The 27,594-nt window shown below is 42.4% G+C and overlaps 1 protein-coding gene and 1 pseudogene across 1 annotated transcript; both read right to left on the bottom strand.

Annotated features, from left to right (window-relative positions):
• Positions 1-12,574, bottom strand: part of LOC134202246 (ubiquitin fusion degradation protein 1 homolog) — a 29,217-nt pseudogene extending 16,643 nt beyond the window's left edge.
• Positions 12,575-18,325: 5,751 nt separating this feature from the next.
• Positions 18,326-24,683, bottom strand: LOC134202247 (uncharacterized). The gene is made up of 2 exons (XM_062677291.1): positions 22,855-24,683; positions 18,326-18,561 (listed from the first exon to the last, which is right to left on the bottom strand). Exons 1-2 carry the CDS (start codon positions 24,433-24,435, stop codon positions 18,547-18,549), a joined length of 1,596 nt encoding a protein of 531 aa, XP_062533275.1. The 5' UTR covers positions 24,436-24,683; the 3' UTR covers positions 18,326-18,546.
• Positions 24,684-27,594: the final 2,911 nt, after the last annotated feature.

The following is a 27,594-nucleotide window of genomic DNA, read 5'->3' as shown; positions in this document are numbered from 1 at the left end:
TTTCATGAAGAATTTTAAATTACTCAAAAGTCAAAACACGGAAAATTTTTATCGATCTTTGCCAAAATATCGATATCCGGAGACGAGCCAGCCTCGGGCTGAAAGTCTCTTTAATAAAGACACAAAAAAAAAATATCGATAACAATTGATACCACCAAAAAGATATATTTTTTACAGTTCTACTTTATGGACCTGTCCAAATTTCCAACAAAAACAAAAAATATGTTCTTCAGAGGTTTGCTTTCACATTTTTTGTTTATTTATTTGCTTAATCGGGAATCGAACCTGAAGAAGTGATGATGTTATAAATTTGCCCAGAGAACTTAACCACTAGCCCACAATGAAGTGATGATTGTAAGCAACTAAGTTGCATCAACATGCTAAGACTTGAAATTTTCATTCGCATATTACTTGCATATAGGGGGATTATTTCCCATTTAACACCATTCTCACATTCATCTTACTTCAATGCGTACACGTAAAAAAATTTAATGTTAATTATTATTAAGATTTCTAATACTTTTTTGTCAAAGCAGGCGCTTAATGATATGTATAAGAACAAACTTATATATTGCTTCAGGCACATACACTCCAAAACTTATACTTTTCATTAACTTATGAATGTTATTAGCTTTTTGATATGGGATCATTCATTAGCAGGCATAATGAAGAGTATAAGTATTTTCGAATGGTTTTTTGCCATAACATATAAGGTTATTTTTTTACGTGTACATAAAATGACTGCTGTTAATGCTGTTAATTGGTTCGTTAATTGGAACTATATTACGACTTTTAGAATTGAAATCCGAATGTCGTTTCATTCAACATCCGTTCATTTTTACAAAATATCTAAATCATAATTTTTTAGATGTATACAAACAAACAGATGTATGTAAACAAACAGCAAAATATCCATCGGTGTTTTGGTATCCAACGATTTATCATCAGACTAAGGCCGGAGTGGCCTGTGCTGCACATAAAAGACTTCTCCATTCAGCTCGGTTCATGGCTGCACTTCGCCAACCACGCAGTCTGCGGAGGGTCCGCAAGTCGTCCTCCACCTGATCGATCCACCTTGCCCGCTGTGCACCTCGCCTTCTTGTTCCCGTCGGATCGTTGTCGAGAACCATTTTCACCGGATTACTGTCCGACATTCTGGCTACGTGCCCGGCCCACCGCAGTCTTCCGATTTTCGCGGTGTGAACGATGGATGGTTCTCCCAACAGCTGATGCAACTCGTGGTTCATTCGCCTCCTCCACGTACCGTCCGCCATCTGCACCCCACCATAGATGGTACGCAACACTTTCCTTTCGAAAACTCCCAGTGCGCGTTGGTCCTCCACGAGCATCGTCCAGGTCTCGTGTCCGTAGAGAACTACCGGTCTTATAAGCGTTTTGTAAATAGTCAGTTTGGTACGGCGGCGAACTCTATTCGATCGGAGCGTCTTGCGGAGTCCAAAGTACGTACGATTTCCAGCCACTATGCGTCTCCGAATTTCTCTGCTGGTATCGTTATCGGCGGTCACCAGTGAGCCCAAGTACACGAATTCTTCAACCACCTCGATTTCGTCACCACCGATAGAAACTCGTGGTGGGTGGCTCACATTGACCTCTCTTGAGCCTCTTCCTATCATGTACTTCGTCTTCGACGTGTTGATGACTAGTCCAATCCGCTTAGCTTCGCTTTTCAGTCTGATGTAGGCTTCCTCCATCCTCTCAAAGTTACGTGCCATGATATCAATGTCGTCGGCGAAACCAAATAACTGGACGGACTTCGTGAAAATCGTACCACTCGTGTCAATCCCTGCCCTTCGTATTACTCCCTCCAAAGCGATGTTGAATAGCAGACACGAAAGACCATCACCTTGCCGTAACCCTCTACGGATTTCGAAGGGACTCGAGAATGCCCCTGAAACTCGAACTACGCACATCACCCGATCCATCGTCGCCTTGATCAACCGTATCAGTTTATCCGGAAATCCGTTTTCGTGCATTAGCTGCCATAGCTGGTCCCGATCGATTGTATCATATGCGGCTTTGAAGTCGATAAATAGATGATGTGTGGGCACGTTGTATTCGCGGCATTTCTGCAATACCTGACGTATGGCGAACACCTGGTCTGTGGTAGAGCGTTCACCCATAAATCCCGCCTGGTACTGCCCCACGAACTCTCTTGCAATTGGTGTTAGTCGACGGCATAAAATTTGGGAGAGTACCTTGTAGGCGGCGTTCAGCAATGTGATTGCGCGGTAGTTGCTACAATCCAGCTTATCGCCCTTTTGTAGATGGGACACACGACACCTTCCATCCACTCCTGCGGCAGAACCTCATCCTCCCAAACCTTGGTAATCACCCAGTGCAGCGCTCTAGCCAGTGCTTCACCACCGTGTTTAAACAGCTCTCCTGGTAGTTGGTCAACTCCAGGGGCTTTGTTGTTTTCAGCCGGCCGATCTCCTCCTGGATTTCCTGGAGATTCGGAGCCGGAAGTCGCATGTCCTGCGCGCGTGCTCCTAGGTTCATTACCATACCGCCACCGTTGTCTGCCATATCGCCATTCAGGTGCTCTTCGTAGTGCTGCCGCCACCTTTGGATCACCTCACGCTCGTTCGTAAGAAGGTTCCCGTTTATGTCCTTACACATATCGGGCTGTGGCACGTGGCCCTTACGTGAACGGTTCAACTTCTCATAGAACTTTCGTGCGTTATTAGCGCGGTACAGTTCCTCCGTCTCTTCACGGTCTCGATCTTCCTGCTGGCGCTTTTTCCTCCGGAAAATCGAGTTTTGTCTGTTCCGCGCCCGTTTGTATCGTGCCTCGTTCGACCTCGTGCGGTGTTGCAGCAATCTCGCCCATGCTGCATTCTTCTCCTCAACTAACTGCTCACATTCGCCGTCATACCAGTCGTTTCTCTGATCCGGAGCCACCGTGCCTAGTGCAGCGGTTGCGGTGCTTCCAATGGCGGATCGAATATCTCTCCAGCCATCTTCAAGAGATGCTGCGCCTAGCTGCTCTTCCGTTGGGAGTGCCACTTCCAGCTGCTGCGCGTAGTCTTGGGCTAGTCTACCGTCTTGTAGCCGCCCAATGTTAAGCCGCGGCGGACGACTCCGACGCGTGTTGATCACCGTCGAGAGTTTTGAGCGCAGACATACTGCCACGAGGTAGTGGTCGGATTCAATATTCGCACTGCGGTAAGTGCGTACGTTCGTGATGTCGGAGAAGAATTTACCATCGATTAGAACGTGGTCGATTTGGTTTTCCGTTACTTGATTAGGTGATTTCCATGTGGCCTTGTGGATATTCTTACGGGGGAAGAAAGTGCTTCGGACTACCATTCCGCGGGAGGCTGCAAAGTTTATGCATCGTTGGCCGTTGTCGTTCGATACGGTATGCAGACTATCCGGTCCGATGACCGGTCTATACATTTCCTCCCTTCCTACCTGAGCGTTCATGTCACCGATGACGATTTTGACGTCCCGCAGTGGGCATCCATCGTATGTATGTCTGCTCCAGCTGCGCATAGAACGCTTCTTTCTCGTCGTCGGATCTCCCTTCGTGTGGGCAGTGCACGTTGATGATGCTATAGTTGAAGAAACGGCCTTTAATCCTCAGCTTGCACATCCTTGCGTTGATTGGCTGCCACCCAATCACGCGTTGGCGCATCTTTCCCAGCACTATGAAGCCGGTTCCCAGCTCGTTGGTGGTGCCACAGCTTTGGTAGAAGGTAGCCGCTCGATGCCCGCTTTTCCACACTTTCTGTCCTGTCCAGCAGATTTCCTGCAGCGCTACGACATCGAAGTTGCGGGGATGTAATTCATCGTAGATTATCCTATCGCAACCTGCGAAGCCTAGCGACTTGCAGTTCCATGTTCCAAGCTTCCAATCGTGATCCTTTATTCGTCGCCTAGGTCGTTTCCGATTGTATCGAGTCGTATTATCTTCTATGTCGTTCGTAATAGTTGTTTTTAAAGGCGGCTTATTGGGCCTGCGCAAACCTCCTGTCTCGTCGGAGGGCCGTCGTGTCAGGGCTGTTTAGCGTCCCACCTAACACCAGGACTTGGGCTTGTGCGCTTTGAGCGGCACACGGTCGCTTTGGCGGAGCCTACTTGCGGATACATGCAGCTTTTTATAGAGGTTTAACAGGGCCCACTGTCAAACCCCACCACATCCTAGGCAGGCGCCACAACTCGCAGATGGCCTGGGGAGGGATCGTCAAGCCCTTGGACATAGTCCCTGCTGCCCCAGGTATCCAACGATATGAATCGATGAACTAAAACGTGATAAAGGTGCAGCGATGTTCGACAGTAAAATTCGTTGTCTAAATATATCATAACGTTGAGATCGTACTTTATCAGAAATCTGATAACGTTTCATGAATATTTATATCGTTAGTGCGATTAATTTGATGGTAAAGATGTAGCGATGGTAATCTTTCAAATACTTTGTCAAAGTATATCATTGCGTTGATATCATACTTTATATGAACTATGATAACGATTCATTAATATTTGTATCATTTTTGTGAATAATGTAGTGTAAAGAAATACCAGCAAAATTATTTAATTTTAGATAAATAACTTTGAAGAAGTTTGACGAATGGTTGGCCGGGTTCTTGCATAAAAATAATCAATTCAAAATATTGCGACAAACGATTTCAAAAAAATATATTGAAAGCCTTAGTCACAACAATTCTTTAGGGAATACCTCCAGGAATTCCTTTGCAAGTTCAATCAGAAATTGCTTCAGTAATTCAGACAACAATTTCTTCAGGAATTCCATCTGAAATTCCTTCAGATTTTCCTTCGGCAGGGCTGGTAGCGATCAATGCTGCTCAAAATAGTGACTTTAGTCACCAACACTTGCGAAAAAAAGGACCAAATAGTGACTTTAATCTGCAGAAAAAGTGACCAAATAGTGACTTTTAATTTAATTTACAGTGACAGAAATGGACTTTTATTTAAGGTTAATCAGACTGAAACAAATAATTTTCAAAAAATAGGTCTCCCTCTAATATCTTTTGGTCGAAAATTTCAATTTGAATGGGCAATAAATTCAAAAAAAAATATATATATGAATTGCCAAAACATTATTCAACAAATCCGATGAAAAGGAAATTGACAAGTAAAATTTGATAAGTTAGTTTTATTTGATTTTTTTTACTATTTTTTTTTTAATTTTGCACCCGCTTCACCTCTGGAAAGGCACAACTTTGAGGCAAGTCATACAGAATAATGTGCAATAATGTTTATTTTCCATTCGGACTTATGCAGAAAATCTTTGCTTGTGTTCAAAAATAGCACTTTTTATGACAGAAATTTATATCATTAATTTTTACACTTAGATTCAATTCGACTCACATAGTTTATAAATCTGAAACCCAAGAATTATTTCAAAACCTAAAGAATTTTTCACGACTAGCCTAAGCCTAAACAAGAAGTTCGAACTACCAACCAATAAATTACCGATTTTCCTCGATGGAATATCCAAAGTTTATGCAGTTTCAAATGTTTAAATCAGAATATATTTTGAAAAATTCTTAAATATTTATCTGAGCAGATTACGAGAGACCATTCATTTTGCTCCTTACGGAAACATTAATCTTTCTATGGGGATCCCTTACACACTATTTTTTTATTTCTGCAGCTCGGCAAAAATCCGCGCAGCCGTAAACCCAAGAAGTTAAGTACTGATATCCCGAAAAAAATATGTGATTTTCAGCTACTTCGACAGAAATCTCAGCAAGTATCAATCAATCAGAGCGGCAAATTTCTCCATTTTGATTTAAAAATTAATATTTCTTTTTATTATTTATATAAATAAAAGTGATATAATAATGTGATTGTTATAAAAATAAAAGCTGAAAAGCTTGTTTGTTTTGAGTATGAACTAATGAGTATTAAAGCAAGCCCTCGCTCACTAATGATTTCTCCGAAACAACAGTAAAAATGTATCTAAAATTCTATTTAAAACTGTTAGGGCCGATTTCTTCACCTCCGCTTAGTGCTTAAACCCAGTTTAATCGTATGGGTAAGCACCGCTTAAGAGTTAAGTGGAGGTGAAGAAATTGGCCCTTAAAGTCTATATTTTATCAATTAATAAAGTATAGAGTTTAACAGTTTTTAAAAAAGGTTTTTAAAACTCAGCCGAGTCAGCTATTGGCTTTGTGAATATATTTAGATCCTCAATCCGTTGTATCCATCCTGCTTTCATTACTATATACCCAATCATAAACACAAACCCTCTTCAATTAATCGCTGTTGAAAATCTAATGACAACACCAAGATTCACAGCGAATCTGGAGTCACGAAGAAGTTCCGAACAGCGTTCGGGTCAAAAAGTACTAAGTGGTCATGGTCAGTCCGTCTTGAATAAAGCATCTTTCGACGGATAAAGTTTCATTGTTTTCAACATTTTTCTCATTTCACGACGATGCTCACGGCACATAGTCAAAAGTATAGATAGTAGAATCTATAGATGAGCGAAAGCATAGCTGAGTCGGTTTTTTTTACCATGCACACGCGCATATGACGTCACAGCCCTTAACATTTTCATTGAAATCGTGACGTCATGCTCGTTTGGAGACACGTTCAACAGTTCGTTTGGAGACAGAGGATTTATCTTCGCTCATCTATATATTCCACTATCTATAGTCAAATGTTTCAAAATAGTGAAAAATAGTGACTTTTTCCGAGAAAAAAGTGACTTTAGTGACTTGAGTTCGAAAAAAGAGACTTTTTAGTGACCGACCCGAAAAAAGTGACCAAGTCACTAAAAAGTGACCCGCTACCAGGCCTGTCCTTCGGAAAAAGCTCTGAAATAAAATGAATTGAGAAATTCCTTCAAAAAAGGAATTCTAAGAATTGCTTTGGAATTTCTCTCAGGAATTCCTTCGGAACTTTGCCAGGATCTGTAATCGAAGATACCAATGATCTGGAAGCGATCGTTAGCAATCATCCGTTTTTCACTTTGTTGACAGTACCGTGACCTGCCCTAATTCCGCGCATTGCCTAATACCGTGGTTTTCATAAAAAATCAGAATCTAAACATATTATGTTTGAACATTTCACCAAATAATATGATGTCTATGATAGCCAGTTTCTGATTTTTTATGAAAACCACGGTATTAGGCGATGCGCGGAATTAGGGCAGGTCACGGTATGGCCCATAAAAAATGCGAAAATATTTTTTAGCTTATGTTTTTGTACATTAAAAAGTTATTTCTACTATTCATATATATGCATGTAAGCAAAAGTATCATGAAAAAACGTTTGTATCTAGTGAATGTATTAATGAAAAAAATTGTTACTGTGTAAAATAGTCTCTCAACTATGTAACTACGTGACTATAATTTTAATGTTTTCACATTTTTTTATGGACCATACTGTAACAGGCTTTTTTGAAGTGTAGACGTATAACTGCACTTTGTAATAAAACGACGGGGGTTCTTCGTAGCTTAGTAAGGAAAGCACCTGTCTAGCGTACTGGGGTCGTGGGATCAAAGCCCACCGAAGGGGCGGTTACCCTCCAATACCTTTTCCGAACTAAATTATCACATGTTGTGCATATGCATAATCGAGTTTCAGTAATAAAACTTGGTTCGTGTTCGTAATACCTTCTTCGTACGAATAATTTCAGGTTATGGACTCTACGATGAAGGAGAGTTTCGGAATACCTCAGCTAAGAGGCGATAATTTTGCGATCTGGCGGTACAGAGTCAAGCTACACTTGGAGGCCGTAGAAGTATCCGAATCGCTTGAAAAATATGTGTCTGTTGCGGATCCTGAGCGAAAAGAGTTCCTCAAGATAGATCGTAAGGCGAAGTCTATCCTAGTAAGTTTCCTCGCGGACGAATGCCTGGGGAGATCGTTTGAGAAAAGCGAACGGCTACGACGATGTGGAAAGCGCTCGAAGATACTTTTGCCAAGAAGTCAATTGAAAGTCAGGCCGTTTTAAGGAAGCGATTAGCAAGACTCAGAATGCGAGAAGGTTCGACGATGCGAAGTAATTTACAAGTTTTCGATGAACTGGTGCGACAACTGAAAACAGTGGGTGCCAAGCTACAAGAAAGTATTCTTTGTGGATTCCAGATGCAGTGATCACTTAGTGAACAGTAGAGATTATTTGCAAAGCTTAAGGTCCATGGATGAGCCGTTCGTAGTAGACGTTGCGAAGGATGGCGTTTCGTTGGTCGGTCAATATCAAGGAGAAAGGAAATGAAGAATGTGGTCTATCTTCCAGATCTGCGTGGAAACCTCTTGTCTGTCAAGAAATTACCCGAGTCGGGGATCGAGTTGCTGTTCACAAATCAAAATGGAAGAGATACAACAGCTATTCTGAAATACAAAGGTCGAGTAGCAGAAGCACGTCTGGGCCTGAGAGGTAATATTTACGAGCTTGAGTTGTTGGCAGACCCCGTTGTGCCTTCCATAAATCTGTGTGCAGCGGAGGTGACTTCGCTTTGGCATCGCCGCCTTGGACACGCAAGTCAGTAAGTAATGGAGAAGCTTGTCAAGCATGAAATGGTTACTGGTATCAATGGTAAACTGAAGGACATCTGCTTTTGTGATACATGCGTTAAAGGTAAACAATGTTGGAATCCATTCAATAACACTCATGAAAAAGCAACCCATCTACTTGACTGGAAAGAGTACACTCAGACGTGTGTGGACCGATAGACCCATCAGGCTGGGAAGGATCTCGATATTTCGTGTCCTTTATAGATGATTATAGTCACTTTGCCATAATTTTCAGCATCAAGAAGAAGTCGCAGGTGTTTGAATGTTTCAAAGAATATGAAGCGCTGGCGTCGTCACATTGGAAATTGAAAATAAGTAAGCTGACTGTAGATCAAGGAAGAGAGTATTGCTCCAATGATCAACGAAAGTTTTACAAGGAGAAGGAAATTCAAATCCAACAGACAGTTGCTTATTCGCCACAACAGAATGGCGTGGCGGAGAGGTTCAATCGTACACTGGTGGAGAAGCTTCGGATTACGTTCATTGACTCAAGAATGCCCAAGAATATGTGGTGCGAAGCCGCTCTTACTGCTACATACCTGATCAACAGAAGTCCAACTACTGCTATCGCAGAAAAAGTGACGCCGGCTGAATGTTGGACGAAAACTAAAGCAGACGCCGGTAAGTTACGAATCTTCTGGTGCAAGGCCTTTGCATGGGTACCGAATCAATTACTTAAAAAGCTGGACGAAAAAAGTCGTGAAGCTGTAATGCTAGGAATGAATATCGTTTATGCTCCCAATGGATATCGTTTATGGGATAAATCGTTGCGCAAAATATTCATAGCTCGATATGTCCGTTTTGATGAGTCCTGTCTACCGTTTGCGTCAAAAGAACTTCAACTGGAGGACAACCGTTTAGTGATTCCAATGCATTATAAGCAAGAGGGGAAGAACCAAAATGCTGTGAACAATGTGGAATCTTAGCGTAGAAGTGGAGAGGATACCCAAGATGAAGAAAATATTTCCGAAAGGGTACCCAAGATGAAGAAAATATATCATCTCTATATGTATACACATTAGGGTGGCTCAAATTAGTATGGGAAAAACTTTGTTCAATTTTTTTGATGGGCCGCCCTCTCATTCGGTTCTATTTGATGCCCTGATGCTCTGGACAACATTTCAGCCAAATCGGTCAACGTTTGGGCGGTGCTAAACTCGTTGGAAGTTTATATGGAAAAATGTATGCAGAAACATCCAAAAACAGTAAATTGCAGCTGGACTATACAACTTACGATAAAGAACTATGATACTCATTCAGATCTTGGAGAATTTAATACAGAATGTTATGCAGAAAACCGCGAGAAGATTCGAGTTTGCCCGGCTGAGTTATTAGCATTTCTCTGCAGTGGGGTTTGAGCAAATTTCGTTTCTTTTACCTTTGAAAAGAAATAAATTCACCCCTACAACACTCCAGTAAAATGCTAATATCTTTGCGTAATAAACTCTAATCTTCTCGCGGTTTTCAGCATAGGGTCTGTTCAAATATTACGTAACGCAATAGGGGGTGGGGGGTTGTTTGATTTTTGTTACGCTTTGTTACGCAAGATATAGGGGGTGGGGGTCCTTCGAAATATTGTTACGCGTAACAAGTTATTTCCAAAGGGAAAAATATTTTTAAAAATTCAAAAAATATTCATTATCTTTGAAAAAGCATGAAATTTACAAAAGATAATAATTTATGGCACCGTCCTTCAAATTCTACTAAAATATGATCTTTTTTAAAAAAAATCGCATTTGTTACGCGTTACGCATAGGGGTGGGGGTGGTTCTGAAAATTGTTACGGATTGTTACGAGGGGGTGGGGGGTTCTTGAAAACAACATTTTTCGCGTTACGTAATATTTGAACAGGCCCTAACATTCTGTACTTTATTTTACAAGAACTGAATGAGTATCATGGTTCTTGATCGTAAATTGTGCCGCCCAACTGCAAATCATTGTTTTTGGATGTTTCTGCATACATTTTTCCATATAAACTTCCAACGAGTTTAGCACTGCCCAAACGTTGACCGATTTGCTGAAATTTTGTCCAGAGCATCAGGGCATCAAATAGAACCGAATAAGAGGGCGGCCCATCAAAAAATTTGAAAAAGTGTTTTTTGAGCCACCCTATTACACATACGATATGTAGCATACCGCGAGAGACTTTTTTCGCAAGCTGTCATGATAGAGAACTGATTAGGGAGGCTATACCCCATGATAAATTTCTTTTAGGAAGCTCCAAATGTGGGGAGCACTGGTTCTGATGATGCATTTCAACTTGATCTACAGAGCTGTGCAGTAACCAACACAAAAGGAGCGAAAACAAAGCGAGAATCATCATTTTTCTGTAAGGGCTGCCTATCCGATTCTGTTTTTTTCGCACTTGTATACTGCCGTTCTACGCATAATTGTCCCATGTACATAAGGAATCCCAGCAAACATGGGACAAATATGCGTATAACGGCAGTATACAAGTTCGATAAATTTGTTATCATGGCTTGTTATGATTCGGAACAGTTTCTGCCTCTCTTTTATCGTTGTTCGTTATCTATTGAGAGGGATTTCTGCAAACCCAGGTCAGAAGAATCTGAGGAAAAGCCTGGAGCGCTCCCTTCGCAATTAAGACGTGAGAACTATGTAAAGTCAACCACGGGGCGCATTGATGCAAACTACAGATGTCGTTAATATTTGCCTGAATATTAATTTGACGAGTAAATGCTTCATATATTATGTTCGATTGTGTGATTGGCGTTTTTGAACGGAAAGTGCTGCATATTAACTATGGTGGGCTACAGATGGCGGATGGTACGTGAGAAAGCTGAATGAACCACGAGTTTCATCAGCTGTTAGGTGAACCAGCCACACCACCAGCTCACACCGCGAAATTCGGAAGACTGCGGTGGGCCGGGCATAACCAGAATCTCGAACAGTAACCAGGTGAAAATGGTTCTGGATAACGATTCGACGAAAAAAACAAGGCGAGGTGGATCGTTCAGGTGGAGGACGATTTACAGTCATGGGCCGTGATGAATGAAGACGACTGTTATGTACTGCAGAGACCACTCTGGTCTTAGGCTGCATAAATGAATATTAGAGAGCAGAATTTGATGTCGTTTTCCAACACGCTGGTGAGGCGCTGGGAAAGGCGAAATCCCAACCGAGCTTCTAACAGTTGGGAAAACCGTGATGGTTTAAATTCAGATGTAACGACAGCATACAGAGTATGAAAATACTTCCTCGGTCTTACCCAATAAGGAATGTAGATCTTCCCTTCGTCCGCCACAAATTCCAGTACTCCGGCGTGTGTACTACGATTGATTTTGTTGTTGGTCAATTTGAACAGCATTGGGTACTCGACGTTCAGTCTGGTCAGCTGGTCTAAAGCCGACGGTGGCATGATGACTAGAAGAGAATTAGAAAGTTTAATCAACAATTTTGTTGAACCTTGACTCATCCATCACTCACTTTTTCCTCCATTCTCGACGTCCTGGCGCTCGTTCCCCGGCAGCATCGAAACCGAATAGCACTTATAGGTGGTGTTGAACGGACGGGAATGGTCCGGGAACATCATGTTGAATCCATTGAACTGGAACTGGTAAAAGCATATTCATAAATCAAATGTTTCATTGTTCAGAAATTCCATGACCTGACTGACTCAAAATAATATTCAACAGGGTGACGTGTTACTAAATAAAGGAAAAATTAAATTTTTCAAGTCGTAGAATTTTGCGAATACATATTTAAACACCATAAGAAACCATAAAGAAAATCGAGACAACAAAGACATGAACAGAAACCAAAATAGGTAACTGTTCCTGCTGCGATGTGAACATTTCTAACGGAGGACTTACCATTTTGCAATCGCTGATCTCTTCCCTGAGGAATTGGAATTTTATACTACGGTGACCCACCCTGGCACAAACGAATGTTGTAGATTACAAAATAAACCTATGATTGCAAAAAATAATTTAACTTCCGTGTCGTTGTTGAACGTTGAGCCAAGTTCCTGTGGAAAGTTTTTTCGCTGACTCTTTGAATGACGATGTAAATAAACAGCCATCAGCAAAACGACTTTGACAGTTCCACTTTCTGCTACGGTCCAGTTTCATCAGCGGCGCGCCGAGATCCGTTTCCCTTTAGAAACATTTAGACATGACAGCCTGCAGCCATTAGAGGTTAGGACACACGCAACATTAGACTAATCCGTGAGATTGAGATTTAGGGCTACGAAATGGAGAGTTGACATCCGGGAAGGGGCGCCTAACATAGCTCTGGTCCTCACAAGTTCCAATACTCACGCTTCAACGGGTCTTCCGATGACAATTGAACGCCAGTTAAGGGTTGCGTACTTTTTTTTTTTTTTTTCCTCGTTTGTCGGGTGAAGATCACTGCGTCCAGATTTTAGGACTATTGTGATATACCCTTTTACTGTGAAATACGCAAGTTATCTCAGTAACATGTTTGTCACTGAGATACCTTGGTATCGACTGAACTCAAGACCATCTATTATTGATGAATAGAGATCCTGAGTTACAGTATGTGACTCCCCCATTCTGGCGAGACTAGCTTTATGAAGCCAACCACGTCCTTGGGGGATAAGATCCATATGTCAGCAGGCCCTAAAAAGGGCTTGCTGAGAACTTTGAACCTACGTTGGGTGAGTGCACTGCAATAGCAGAGGATGTGTTCTGATGTTTCTCTCTCCTCGTCACAGAAGCGGCAACTTGAGGTTTGGACTGCTCCGATCCTTTGTAGATGGTATCTGCAGGGGCAGTGTCCAGTTATTAGACCGGTGTAGATGTTGAGATCCCTCTTGTTGAGACCCAACAGTTGTTGGGTTTTCTTGATGTTAATCGTTACGGGCCTTTTGGATTGGCTCGTATGGGGAAGTGCATTCCAGTTTGATGTGATTTGACTGACCATATATTTGTTCAGTGCCATTTTTACAGAGCAGTCTGAGATCCCGCAGAAGGGCTCAGGGCCAATGAACCTTTCATTAGATCCATTCCTGGCTAGCTCATCAGCAATCTCGTTTCCCTCTAGACCCGTATGTCCTGGGATCCAATATAGGTAGACTCGATTGCGTATGGATAAGTTTTTCAAAGCCAGAATGCATTCCCACACTAGCTTTGAGTTACAAGTGTAGTTATTAAGCGACTTAAGTGCCGCTTGGCTGTCAGAGAAAATACATATTTTGCAAATCTATACTTTCTCCTCAGGCATAATAACACGCATTCTAATATTGCATATATTTCCGCCTGAAATACTGTGGGCCACTGTCCTAAGTGGACAGAAATTTTTGTTGTAGGGCCATAGATTCCGGATCCTGTCAGATTATTCATTTTCGAACCATCTGTGAAGAAATTTATAGAGCCTGTTGGAACGCTGGGTCCACCTCCTTCCCACTCCTGGCGGGAAGGAATGAACACATCGTAAGGTAAGTCATAATTGACTACCGTTTCCATCCAGTCACTACAAATTCCTATTGCGGGATTTATGGCAAATTCATTTAATATGCTGAGGTGACCCGTAAGGTCTCCCGACAGCAGTGTTTTTGTTCTCTTTAACCTTAGAGCACTTTTTGCGTACTTAGCTGGTAGTGTAGCCTGGGCCTCGGCCTGGGCACTGTTGTCCTTCTGACAACAGCTAGAGTGAGAGGGTGCGTCCTGTGGGGTCTGCCAAGGATGTGGTGGGGTTCGACAGTGGGCTCTGTTGAACTTCTATAAAAAGCTCCATGTGTCCCCAAGCAGGCCCCATCAAAGCGACCGTGTGCCGCTCAAAGCTCACTAGCCTAGTCCTGGTGTTGGTTGGGACTTTAAACAATTTTGCCCCAGTTGATCGAGGGTCTTGTGAGAGGGTGCTTTATAACCCCGTCGTACATATGTAATGCATAGTATTTATGCATTCCTCGATACATCCCTGATCTATGCGTATCAAAGCAGGAGTTGCTTTGAACGATAAAGAGTCGTCCTCTTTGGTGTTTGAACTGCCGGGCGAGCAGGTTGTGTGCTGGGCGACAGTTTGTGCTAAATATGGATTTCACAGGTCTGTTTACCAAGGAGGTGCGGCTCCAACAGCGTCTGTTCTGGCATCCAGCGGCTGAGTATGAAATGCTATTTCCCGGAAGCTATACCTAAGATGGCAGACCCATCCCGATGGATAGGGAACCTTGGGCCAACAATCTACTGCTCCCGAAACATCAATTTGTTCGAGTATCCGATAATGAAAGAATACGGACTGATTTTATGGCGACGACCCAAGCAACCAGTAGTTCAGATTTTACTTAAATTTACTCTTAACCAAACTAATTGGTTCACTATGGTTCACATCAAGGTCCAAGCATCCTTAACGGAACTTTAAAGTTCACTTTTACGCTCCCACCATACAGAAAATTACTTAAAATGAGAGCTGATTAAGCCAAAATAGCCCTTCTTATCCGAACTTCTTGTTTCCTGGGGGCTCTTAGCGCGAAACAACGGACACGAATAAGAACATGGAACGTTTTAACCCTAGCCCAGCAGGGTAAATTGGCACAACTTGCCAATGAGACACGTCGCATGAAGCTTGAGATCCTGGGACTGAGTGAAGTCCGCTGGCCAAACTTTGGAGAACACAGAACGCCGTCGGGATAAGTTCTACTATACTTTGGTCTACGAGGTGAACACGATCCCCGGCATCGCGGAGTTGGCTTAAATTCCTACTAAGCGCTCAGGCCACTCTGCGCTTATGAAGTGGGAACCTATAAGTGAAAGGATAATCGTTGCCAGATTTTGAACACGGGTCAGAAACCTTACTATAATCCAATGTTATGCGCCAACCGATGCTGGCGATCTGCAAGACAAAGAGAACTTCTACAGTCAACTCAATGCCGCCGTAGATAGAATTATGAAGGGTGATATCAAGATCTGTTTGGGCGACTTCAATGCGAAGATGGGATCCGACAACTCGAACCATGAGCGCATTATGGGACGCCATGGTCTCGGAGAAATGAGCGAAAACGGAGAGCTGTTCGCAGAATTTTGTGGTAATAACGACATGGTGATCGGGGTATCGCTCTTCCCTCATCGACCGGTTCCCAAGGTCACGTGGGTCTCCCGTGACGGCTTTACAGAAAATCAAATCGACCACATCTGCATCAGCCGAAAATGGAAACGGAGCCTTTTTGATGTACGGAATAAACGTAGTGCCGATATCGCATCTGATCATCACCTCCTCATCGGCGAAATACGCCTGCGCATTGCGCGGATTCGTCGGCAGGAGGAAAGAGTTGGACGACGATTCTACACACGCCGACTGGAAGATGCCACAGTGAAACGGTCCTTCGTTGAAGAATTGGAGACGCGTGCTGCAGATATTCCGGAAGGTGGCAGCGTGGAAGACCAATGGACCGCCATCAAGAATGCCTTCATCGCCACCATCGAGAACAATCTGGGCGAACTACGCACCCAGAGAAAACAATGGATCACCGATGAGACCTGGAGGAAGATAGAGGAGCGAAGAGAAGCCAAAGCCGCGATAGAGCGATCGAAAACCAGAGTGTAGGATTGAGTTGGATTAAATAACAATTACGCAATATTGTATTATTTAGTAACATGAACAGTACTCATAAATTACTCTCAATCCTACATCATTGTTTTCTACTATACTGCCTATTGTAAATGGCAGTTTTACAATGAAAAATGGGGGTTGTTATGTATCTTTACAATAAAAAAAATCGATCTCGAACAATTTTTTTTCCAAAACAATAGAATTTATTGTAATTCTATTGCCCACATTTTGCAGGTAATCTAATGAAACAACAATATGGTATCTCAATTGGTGTAATACAGAAACAATGAAGTTTTTTTGTTGGTCTATATTTATAATATTTTGGGTTTGTAATTTTATAATATTTTTAGTGTTATTGTTATTGTATTTTATAATAGAACATGGGAATGAAATGTGGAGAGGCAAGTCGAATATTTTTCTGATTTAGATGCATGGCTGATATTTAGAGCCTTTTTCATGTTGATGCTTGATCGATGTTAAAGTTTTTAAGAATCTTTTCATAAAAAATATTAGTTCGGTTTTTTATCATTTGATATGTGTCATATTTTCCAATAATTCTTCTATTTTTATTACTTATTTTTGTTATTTTAAGGTTTTTTTTTATATTTTTCACTTGGATGCGGAAAGTAAGGCGTATGAGAAACAGATTTGTAATAATATTGTTACAGATAATAATTTGTGGTAAGTATTTCAGTTGAATAGACCCTTAAATAATCGATTTTTCTTTGCAGATTCATAAACAGAATTATGCCATGTTACAATAAGAATGCAGCAAGGAACACCAGATTGATGAAATGTATTATCGTCTCGAGAACCGGTAGCAGTTAGATTGTTTTTACAAATATGTCTAGTATGGTGAAACTAAAAAAAAAACATTTTTTAATATGATTTTTTGGTAAAGAGTAGGGGAAGAGAAGGATGTAGGATTGAGTTGGATTAAATAACAATTACGCAATATTGTATTATTTAGTAACATGAACAGTACTCATAAATTACTCTCAATCTGTTCAAATATTTATAACAGTGTAGTCATCATAATGCCTTGAAAAATAATGATGACGAAATTAGACGTTTGGAGAGATTGAGAAGGAATGCGAAAGAAAGAGAGAATGAAAATGAATCGTTACAGAGGTTACAGAGTGTGAGCTTGAGAGTGTTGAAAAAAGTCAGTTTGAAGATGGGTGTTGGTGAGAGTGGGTTCATGTGAAAACATGACAGAAATGAAAAAAAAAAAAGAAAAGATAAAAGTATTTAGAAAATAAACAAAATTATAAGTGTTGAAAAAGTGAGTGTTGTTATTTATGGAAATGAAGGACTCCGACACAGAGGAGCCAAAGTCTTAGCCCGTCAACGATACGCGGCTCTTGAGCAGGAAGTAAAACGCTCATGTCGACGGGACAAGCGAGCGTGGGCAGACTCTCTGACCGACGAAGGAGAGAGAGCCGCCGCAACCGGGGACATTCGCCTCCTCTACGATATCTCGCGACGCTTAAGCGTGGCGAAGATTAACGCAACGATGCCTGTGAAAGACGCGAATGATCAGTTATTGACCGACCCAACTGACCAGCTGAAACGCTGGTTCGAGCACTTCGAACAACTTTTTCAAGTGCCAGCCAGGCCATCACCACCTCGACATGATCTGCCTAGGATCCGACGTATAACAAACGACGTATAAAAGGGTGACCTGACGATAACTGGCGAGGCATTATGTTGCTGTGTACCGTTCTCAAAGTTCTGTGCAAAATTATCCTAGCCCGGTGTTGAAGGCTAGGTGGACTGTATGCTGCGCTGCTGGTCGGATGGATTGCCCGTTCCCCTCGTGGGACCGAGCCACGGTTGGACAACACCGGTGGTTGCCGTCGCAATGGAGGCAGGTCTGGGACTGGCTGCCTGTTGACGATGGATCGTCCCTCTGGATAGGCCGAAACGGCCGTCGAAAATTATTTAACTCTTTCAGTTGGAAAATTATTATTAACTCTGAATTGGCTCTGAAAAGAGCCGGTTGGAGTGGTGTTGAAAAAGGGAGCGAACGTTGGAGCAAAACACAGAGCTGCACAGTTCAGTTCTTCATTTTATGTATTCATTTTCTTCGGGATACACAAATTTTCTTCGTAGCCTCGCTGCTACCACTACCACTACGCAACGCTTGCGATATCGGGCGACGTCGGTGCCGATGCATCAGCAACAATCACCTGCACCACCCTCGCACTCCTACGGCTGTAGCTCGACGCACAGCTGCTGATCGCCGCACGGCTGCGGGTGTCAGGTCGGTCTCGTTCTCGCTCGTTGCTGTATTCCTTTTCGGGTCTGCTGCTTCGGCTTGCTTCGTCCGTGGCGTTTGAACAACTGAATGACGCTTGCAGAACAGCGCGCTGTTTTATAGTTGAATCGAGATGACTACTGCGCTCTGATTGGTTGATTGTATCTGACCAATCACCGTACTTCAGCCCGTCTTGCGGACTGAACATTCTCCCCCAGGGAAGTGCTAATGCCGCAATTTTTGGATCAGAGGATTTGAGGCTATCGAGTATTGGCAATGGTGCTAATTTAGGTATTGGTCTTTTATAGATTCCAGATTTTGTTTTAACGTCCACAACTCTAACTAATTCGTCCGCCCCAGGGTACACTGTAATTACGCGACCTAGCTTCCAATTTTGCGGAGGAACATTCTCTTCTTTCAACAGCACGATTAAATCAGGTCTGACATTCACTCGTTTCTGAGTCCACTTGCCTCTAACCTGCAGTTCTGTCAAATATTCTCTAGACCAGCGGTTCCAAAAATGCTCGCGTAGCTGTTGGACATATTGCCAACGAGATAAACGATTGGTCGGAATTTGTAGATATGACGGTTCGGGAACGGCATGCAGAGGACGTCCAATCATAAAATGATCAGGAGTTAGGGCTTCCGGATCTTGAGGGTCATTGGAGTGCGCAAATAAGGGTCTGGAGTTTAGAATTGCTTCCACTTGGTATAAGAGAGTGTAGAGTTCGAAAATTGTAAGGGATGCTGACTGATTACCTTTTTGAGGACAAACTTCACGCTTTTCTACCCCAGCCTCCCATAGGCCTCCGAAATGGGGGAGCCAGGAGGAATGGTTCGCCAGACGATCTCCTTGGTCTGGCAAAGCTCGAACAGTTTTCGCTGGGTAACTTCGTTCTGAAACATCACATAGAGCTGGTGCAGCTCTGACTTGGCCCCAATAAAATTAGTACCATTGTCGCTGTGTACGGTATGTGGAGTACCTTTCCGTGCCACAAATCGATGAAAAGCTGCTAAAAAGGCTTCCGTTGAAAGATTCTCTACTGCCTCCAAGTGAATGGCCTTTGTTGCCATACAAACAAAAATGCAAATGTAACCCTTAACTGGAGTCGCTTTCCGAGCCGCCTGTTTCACAAGAATGGGTCCTGCGTAGTCGATTCCTACTTGGGCAAAAACTGGTTCCTCGTTGACTTTATAGGAAGGAAGGTCACCCATTTGCTGATCGATCGTAGTTGGACTAATACGGAAGCAAGTTACACAGTTTCTTATCACCTTTCGAACAGTCGATTTAGCGTTCAACAACCAAAAGTTTTGTCTAAGGATGGTTATCACGCTAGATAGTCCCACGTGCAAATTCTCACGATGGATTGTTGCAATTAGGCTCCGAGTTACTGGGTTTTTGTCGGGAAGAATAAGCTGATGTTTTGTGTGGTACGGTAACTGAGAATGGCGGATTCTTCCTCCCACCCGTAACAAGTCATTATCAAGAAAGGGATTCAAGCTGCCCAGTCGATGATTATTGTCTCCATCTTTAACCTTCTCTATCTCACGGAATAATTCCTGTTGCTGAATGGAACCAACTATCTTTATCATTGCCCTCGTAGTTCTAGTATAGATAAATAAGGAGTGACGACACGATCTTCTTTCTTCCTACGTGAATTGGAGAAAGCGCAGAACATAAGCAACGATTCGCTGAGTTTTACGGAAGGACTCAAATTTTGTCAGAATAGGAAACTCTTCAAATTTCATTGCCACGTGCACTACTAACGTTTGTTTCAATTCCGGAATTTCGTCGTCACTGGGAAGGTTTGGTACGTCAGTTTCGTATACCGCCGAGCGAAGAAAATGCGGTCCATTCCACCACATGTCGTTCCTAGACAGTTCAGCGGCAGTTTGTCCTCTGGAAACTGTGTCTGCGGGATTTTCTGTTGTCCGAACATACCTCCAAACAAATTGATCGTTTGAGACAATTTCTGCTACTCTGTTGCGTACAAATTCTTTGAGGGTATCAAGTGGTTTTCGGAACCACGCTAAGACGACTTGACTGTCAGTCCACAAATTTGTCGAACACTCAAAATAATTTTCACTTAGAAGCTACTTGAAAACATATGCAAATATTTTCCATGTAGTTTCGAGTGTAAAAGTTAAATGAATCATTAGTGATGGCACTCATTATTTTTAATTCACTAGAAAATAAAATAAAATTTAAGTGAATTTTTGTTTGACCATATACTTAAATTTTAAGTGAAACTTCGATAATTTTTTTCTATAGTATCCCTGTAGTTGATATCCCGTCCACTAGAAGCGGACGAGCTCAAAAAATGGAGTCGAAAATAAATTCACACTCGAACGTATTTTTTGCAAATCGTTCTCATAATGCTTCTGCAAAATGTTTTATTAGCGATTGTTAATAAACATACATTTCACTCTGAGAACCCCACTCATATATTTTTCATACATTCATTTTGAGTAGAATTCACTGGAAGAGTATATAGATATTATTTTCTATGTTTTCTAATAAATTCCACTACATTTCTTATTAAGATGCACTTGTGATCTGAGTAAGTTTTATTTGATTCCAGTAAAGCAGATGATAGTTTCAATTTTTAAAGTCTACATGACTTTTTATAGTGGAATTAAAGTGACAATTATTTTGAGTGAAGAAAACTCAATTTTCATTGTTCCTGTAATTTTAACAATCAATCGAAAAAGCAGAAGTGCGGCCAAGAGTTCCATCCTGGGAATGCTAACAGGAGAAATGGGAGCTATTTTCGATTTGCTGGTGACTAACTTCACAGTAGCGCTGCCATTGGAGTGTACAGATCGAATATATACGCAGGCACCATATGCCTGTTTCGAAGCATCTGCAAATCCATGCAATTCATATGCTACAGCATCAGGAGAGACAACGAGTCTTGGAATTCTAATTTGTTCAGCAATTGGTAGGGCATCGATGAATGAGTTGTACTCAGCACTAAGCTCAATGTCTAGTTTGTCATCCCATGCTAGCTTACTAATCCACAGACGTTGCATTAGTATTTTGGCTATTACCACAACGGGAGAGATCAATCCAAGAGGATCATACACCTTTGCAATGGAAGATAATACTTGCCGCTTTGTGGGAGCTTTCATGTTTTCAGGAGAACTGGCTAAGAAAATAAACTCATCGGAATTGGGATCCCACAGTAATCCTAACGTTTTAATTACTTCATTGGCTCCGCTATCACCTATATTCACAATCGTATCTCTTTCAGATGGTGGAATATTATCTAGAAGACGAGCCTCGTTCGAAGACCATTTGTGGAGTTGCATACCTCCGGAGTGGAGTAATGCAATCAGCTGACGCTGGATGTTCTCAGCTTCCTGAATGTGGTTTGAGCCAAACAGAGCGTTGTCGACATAACAATTTTCCTCAATAACGCGGGATGCTAATGGAAATTTGCCTTTCTCATCTTGAGCCAGCTGGAGAAGTGCCCTCGTTGCCAAGAATGGAGCTGCTGCTGTTCCATATGTAACGGTTGAAAGTTCCAACACACGAAGCCTTTCACTGGGAGATTTGCGCCAAAAATACGATGCATCGGAGTGTGGCTGGGGTCTAGGACGAACTGACGGTACATTTTACCAATATCAGCGCTCAGAACGTATTGAAACGTACGAAATCGAAGAATTATCGATGATAAATCGGCTTGAACAGTAGGCCCAACTAACATCACATCGTTGAGAGAAAGTCCTTGAACCTTTGCGGAGGCGTCAAAGACTACACGACACTTAGTTGACGAATTTGATGGGCGGAGGACAGCATGATGAGGAAGGTACCATTTCCATAAGCCTGGCGGATCATTAGTCTCCTGGATTTCCTTGCAATGGTTGAGCGACTCATATTCTTCGATAAAGGAATCGTATTGGATTTTCAAGTCAGGGTTACGAGCTAACTTTGCTTCTAGTAGAAAAAATCTGCGTAGAGCCATAGTACGAGAATCTGACAGCTGTGCAACATTGTCCCTCAAAGGTAGTTGAACAATATAACGTCCGGTTTTGTCACGACGATGGGTTGCCAAGAAATGTCGTTCGCACTCTTCATCCTCAGTAGTCGGTACAAGCTCAGGATTAACGCACTCTATTTCCCAAAACTTTTGCACAAGTTTATTCACAGGATCTGCACATACGGTGAGCGATTGTAAACCTGTTTCTGAACTCTGACCCTCATAATAAGATCCTCCTACCAGCCAACCAAAGTGGGAATTATGTAGCCCAGGAAGATTCTCAGACAACTTCACATAACCTGGTTTCAGAATATCATGAAAGTGTTCCATCCCAATGAGCATGTCAATTGCGTTCGATTTATGAAAAACTGGATCTGCTAGCTCGATACCAGGGGGGATATTCCAAGAGTCAATATCAATCGTGAAAGAAGGAAGCAGACCAGTAATCTTGGGCGATACTAGACACGACAGTGATAACATAAAGTTATTACATCTGGAGCGGACTTGGACGGTACCAATTTGTTTAATCATTGACTTAGCACTACCAATACCCGTAATAGGAACACTCACCTCTTGTGTTGGCATCCCTATTGCTTTGGCCAAAAACTGCGTGATGAAGCTCACTTGCGAACCGCAATCCAGAAGCGCTCTACACGGATATGGTTGCAGATCTTGATCCATGACGTTGATCACAGCGGTGAGTAGGAACACTTGATTGCTGGACCTCACTGGAACATGAGAATTGACGGCGTTCGTGAACGTGCCGCTAGTCGATGGCTTGCATGATGAAACTGGATCGGGGGCTTGAGCTGATACTTGCGGGATGACTGGAACTGATGGGTTGTTATGCTGCTTTACCTCGATGATGTCCTTTGTGTTTGGGAATGACTCCTCCAGGTGTAGCAATGAGTGGTGTCTCCGGTTGCACTTTGAGCAAGATTTCTTCGAGGAACAATCACTTACGCGGTGCCCACGCCTCAGGCAGTTAAAGCAGACGTTCCTCTCCTTCACTTTAGCGATCCTTTGGCTCACCGACAATTCGTTAAATACTGGGCACTTGAACGTGAGATGATTGTTGGTACAAAAATCACACCGTTGGTCTGCTGGGGACGACGCTGTGGCTGTGTTTATCTTCGCAGGTAGATATTTCGGATTGCTAGGTTTGGTGGGGGCTCGATGCTTGGATAGACCATCTTCACAGTATGTTTGGCACCTTTCCAGAACCGACACGCGTTCTTTCAGGAAATCGATGGTGTCAGCATATACGGGTAACTCACCTTTCTTCATGGTTGACTCCCATAACTTTTTTGTTTCGTCGTCCAGGGATCGTGCGATCAGGTACACAACCATATATTCAGCTACATCGGTAAAGTCCTGGCCCAGAAACTTGAGGTTTTCGACATGGCCATCGAAAGCCTCTACCAAGGATCTCAACTCGTTGTATGATGCATTTGTTAACTTCTTCACTCCAAGCAGACCGGCCATGTGCCGATCAATCATCCGTCGGTTATCGGAGTACCTTTCGTCCAGCAGTTGCCAGGCTCGTGCATAATTGCCGTCGGTAATAGTTTTAGCGTCTATCACACCGGCTGCATCTCCAATTAACGCTTTCTCCAAATGATATAACTTGATGCGATCTGACTCGTTGCTTCTGTCCACCACATCCTTGAACATCACTTTAAATTTTCCCCAGTACTCATACCGTCCATCAAATGTTGGTATGGCACGCGGGAGGGAAGACTGGACGATAACTGGCTGGTTGATGGCATTCTGCGGCTGCAAAGTTGGGGATTTAGCGAGATTTTCCAGCCAACTCTCGAGTACCACAGACACTTCTTCGTAAAGGTCCACGAACGTGAGGAAGTAGTTGTCTTGTTCCTCTCGCTTGGCAGATGATGATTGCGCGATGATCTCATGGTGAAGCTGGGTGAACTCAGCATTCGTGTTCTCAACACTCCGTTGATAAACCTTCACTTGAGCTACTGTCAGCTCGGTATTGTCAACTTCCGCTTTCTTAAGGTTGGCTTGGATTCGCTTAACGTTCCGCAGCGCCATTCCACGGTTGTGGATCAGCGCTTCGAGCTCCTCATCAGCTGCAGTAGTATCACCGTCAGCTGAAGCTTTTTTCACTGGCGTTCGTTTTGGTGGCATTTTTCTTCTTCTTTCTACTCACTTTTGTTCAATAAGCACTTTCACTTTAGCTTCTGGTTGAAGTCAGTTTTTTTTCACTTCTCACTTTAGTTTTTGTTGAAGTCAATGTTTGTTATTCACTTTTCACTTCTTGCTTCTGATGTTCTCTCTATGCTTTGCTCACAACACATCGCTTCCCAATTCGCTCTCACTAAATTTGGGCAAACTCAGCCCGTAGGACCAAACTAATGTTGAAGGCTAGGTGGACTGTATGCTGCGCTGCTGGTCGGATGGATTGCCCGTTCCCCTCGTGGGACCGAGCCACGGTTGGACAACACCGGTGGTTGCCGTCGCAATGGAGGCAGGTCTGGGACTGGCTGCCTGTTGACGATGGATCGTCCCTCTGGATAGGCCGAAACGGCCGTCGAAAATTATTTAACTCTTTCAGTTGGAAAATTATTATTAACTCTGAATTGGCTCTGAAAAGAGCCGGTTGGAGTGGTGTTGAAAAAGGGAGCGAACGTTGGAGCAAAACACAGAGCTGCACAGTTCAGTTCTTCATTTTATGTATTCATTTTCTTCGGGATACACAAATTTTCTTCGTAGCCTCGCTGCTACCACTACCACTACGCAACGCTTGCGATATCGGGCGACGTCGGTGACGATGCATCAGCAAAAATCAGCTGCACCACCCCTCGCACTCCTACGGCTGTAGCTCGACGCACAGCTGCTGATCGCCGCACGGCTGCGGGTGTCGGGTCGGTCTCGTTCTCGCTCGTTGCTGTATTCCTTTTCGGGTCTGCTGCTTCGGCTTGCTTCGTCCGTGGCGTTTGAACAACTGAATGACGCTTGCAGAACAGCGCGCTGTTTTATAGTTGAATCGAGATGACTACTGCGCTCTGATTGGTTGATTGTATCTGACCAATCACCGTACTTCAGCCCGTCTTGCGGACTGAACACCCGGATTCAGGAAAAGATCGATGCGACTCTCCGGCGGCAGCAAGCCGGATTCCGTGCCGGAAGATCCTGTGTGGACCATATTGTCACGGTCCGCATCATTCTGGAGGTCAACGAATTCCAAGATTCCCTTTACTTGGTATTCATTGACTACGAAAAAGCTTTCGACCGTCTCAATCATGAGAATATGTGGGGCACCCTGAGACGCAAGGGGGTTCCTGAGAAAACCATCGGCCTCATCGAAGCACAGTACGAAGCCTTTATATTGTATATAACCCTTCTGATTTTTTGTAGACGTTTCAGCAACGAACCCTCTTTAGCAAAGTTTGCAAATACTAGTATTCACATTTTTTTTACCGGGATCTCAGCAAAATTTTATACTTTTACCTAGAGTCCTACAAGAAGAGTAACGTCATGTGCCACGTTTGACAGGTCTCCTGCTCGTTTGGAACGCGCATTTGTATGGAACTGACAGACGATTCTGTTCCAATTCTGACACTTGACGACACTGTTATTATAGTCACTGTACTTTTACCGAGTTTCGCACAGCCGTGTCCCAGCAAACATGTTTTTTGCCGAGATTTCTGTCAAAATTGCTGAAAATCAGCAAATAATTTGCCGAAAATCAGCTAACAAACGTCATTTTTGCCGGGATAACAGTTTTTATTTTGCTGGGCAGACGGCTGTGCGGATTTTTGCCGAGCTGCAGAATTAAAAACTGAGTGTGCAGGAAAAGCTGCATATTGGTCTACATTTTGCTGACAAATGCTTATCTTAATGTCTAACGAATTTCTTAGATATAGAACTTTCCTTCAGATAAAAACAACCACGTTGAACTTAATCTCATCTTTATTACTTTATTTCTATCATTTTTGCGTTTTCAGTTACAACAGTTACAAATAAGATTACTTGACAGAGTCAGCTATCAGCTTCAGCATTGTATAGATTAGCATTCGAATCCTATTTATGTTTGCTGTTGGTTTTCGGTCCACTTATTAAACCAGATTCTCAAAGCGGTGCTTTACTTTTCAAACAGTAAAGCACTGCTTCAAATTTGTTTAATAGGATGGTCTAAAAGCAACAGGTGCTACTATCTTGCAATCAGGAAACTGGTTATCTTGGGGTTCCTTTCAATAGAATTCGCACAACATTATCAACTGCAATCATAATATACTCAACTCAATTAATATCAGAAAAAATCAACTAGGGAGAAGAATTATTACCAATGCTACAACATACTTTCAAAGTTAGGCTGAACGCATGTTACGAATGAAAATCCAACTTCAGTGGTCGATCTTTTCAGATTTTAATTGAACTAATGATGATTAGATCCCTATCGTGGTTTGATCAAATGGTACTGAACAAAGTATTTTCATCAAGAAATTTTCCAACAGTTAATCATATATTTACAAACTCATGCATATCTTGTTCATTTATACCATTTTCATGTTTTTACGCATCAAAATTTTGATTCTGTTGTTTCGATAAAAGGCATTCGTTTTATCACTCAGCTCATCTTTTCGAGTAATCTTCTCTAGTGCGGTATCAGATTAATTAATAGAGCGCTATTATATAATAGTACAAAGGTGCCCATCCGTTTCAGTTGTTTGAGTTTGCAAATAAGTATCACAACCCTCTCGTTCTGCTGTCCCTGTAGATCACTTCCTGGCAGGATCGTCCTGCAGTCAGAACAAGAGAACATCGCATCGTTTATGCCGATTAGAGCGAGAAAAAAGAAACACACTCATACACAGATGGTCAACAATGGTTTATGTTAGTTTGATGTTATTCGTTATTTAAATTATCATTACAGTAAGTACGCTTCAATAATCCAATTCTCACGTTACAAATTTTGGTTACACGGGCTGTAAAATGTCTTTAGCTACATAAATTACGTTCTTTAAATTATTAAATCGTTTCCGCTTCGTTAAGGTTTAATGAAGGTCTGTGGGTTCCAATTGTTATTTGTATAGTAAACTGCGATGCAGATATAAAAGATATGTTCTTTAATTTGCTTTCGTTTATTTTGAAAAGTTCTGACTGTTAAAAACGATTTTCACTATAGTTCTCCATACAAAACTGTTGTCTTAAGGTCCCAGATTTGATTTTGGTAGACCACTTATAAAAAAATCAATAGTCAGTAGAAACGTTGATCAGTTCACTATCAGTTCCCCATTCAGGCCCTGAAGCTACCGACGGTACCTCGGAAACGGAGAGCTGTTA

This window comes from Armigeres subalbatus, unplaced genomic scaffold (genome assembly GCF_024139115.2).
Source record: "Armigeres subalbatus isolate Guangzhou_Male unplaced genomic scaffold, GZ_Asu_2 Contig111, whole genome shotgun sequence".
NCBI classification, from domain to species: domain Eukaryota; kingdom Metazoa; phylum Arthropoda; class Insecta; order Diptera; family Culicidae; genus Armigeres; species Armigeres subalbatus.
Note: the sequence above shows the minus strand (reverse complement) of the source record. Positions and strands in the feature narration are given on the sequence as shown.

Bases quoted from the DNA above. Each gene is read 5' to 3' on its own strand.
- LOC134202247 (XM_062677291.1), bottom strand. From the start codon at position 24,435: ATGCCACCAAAACGAACGCCAGTGAAAAAAGCTTCAGCTGACGGTGAT.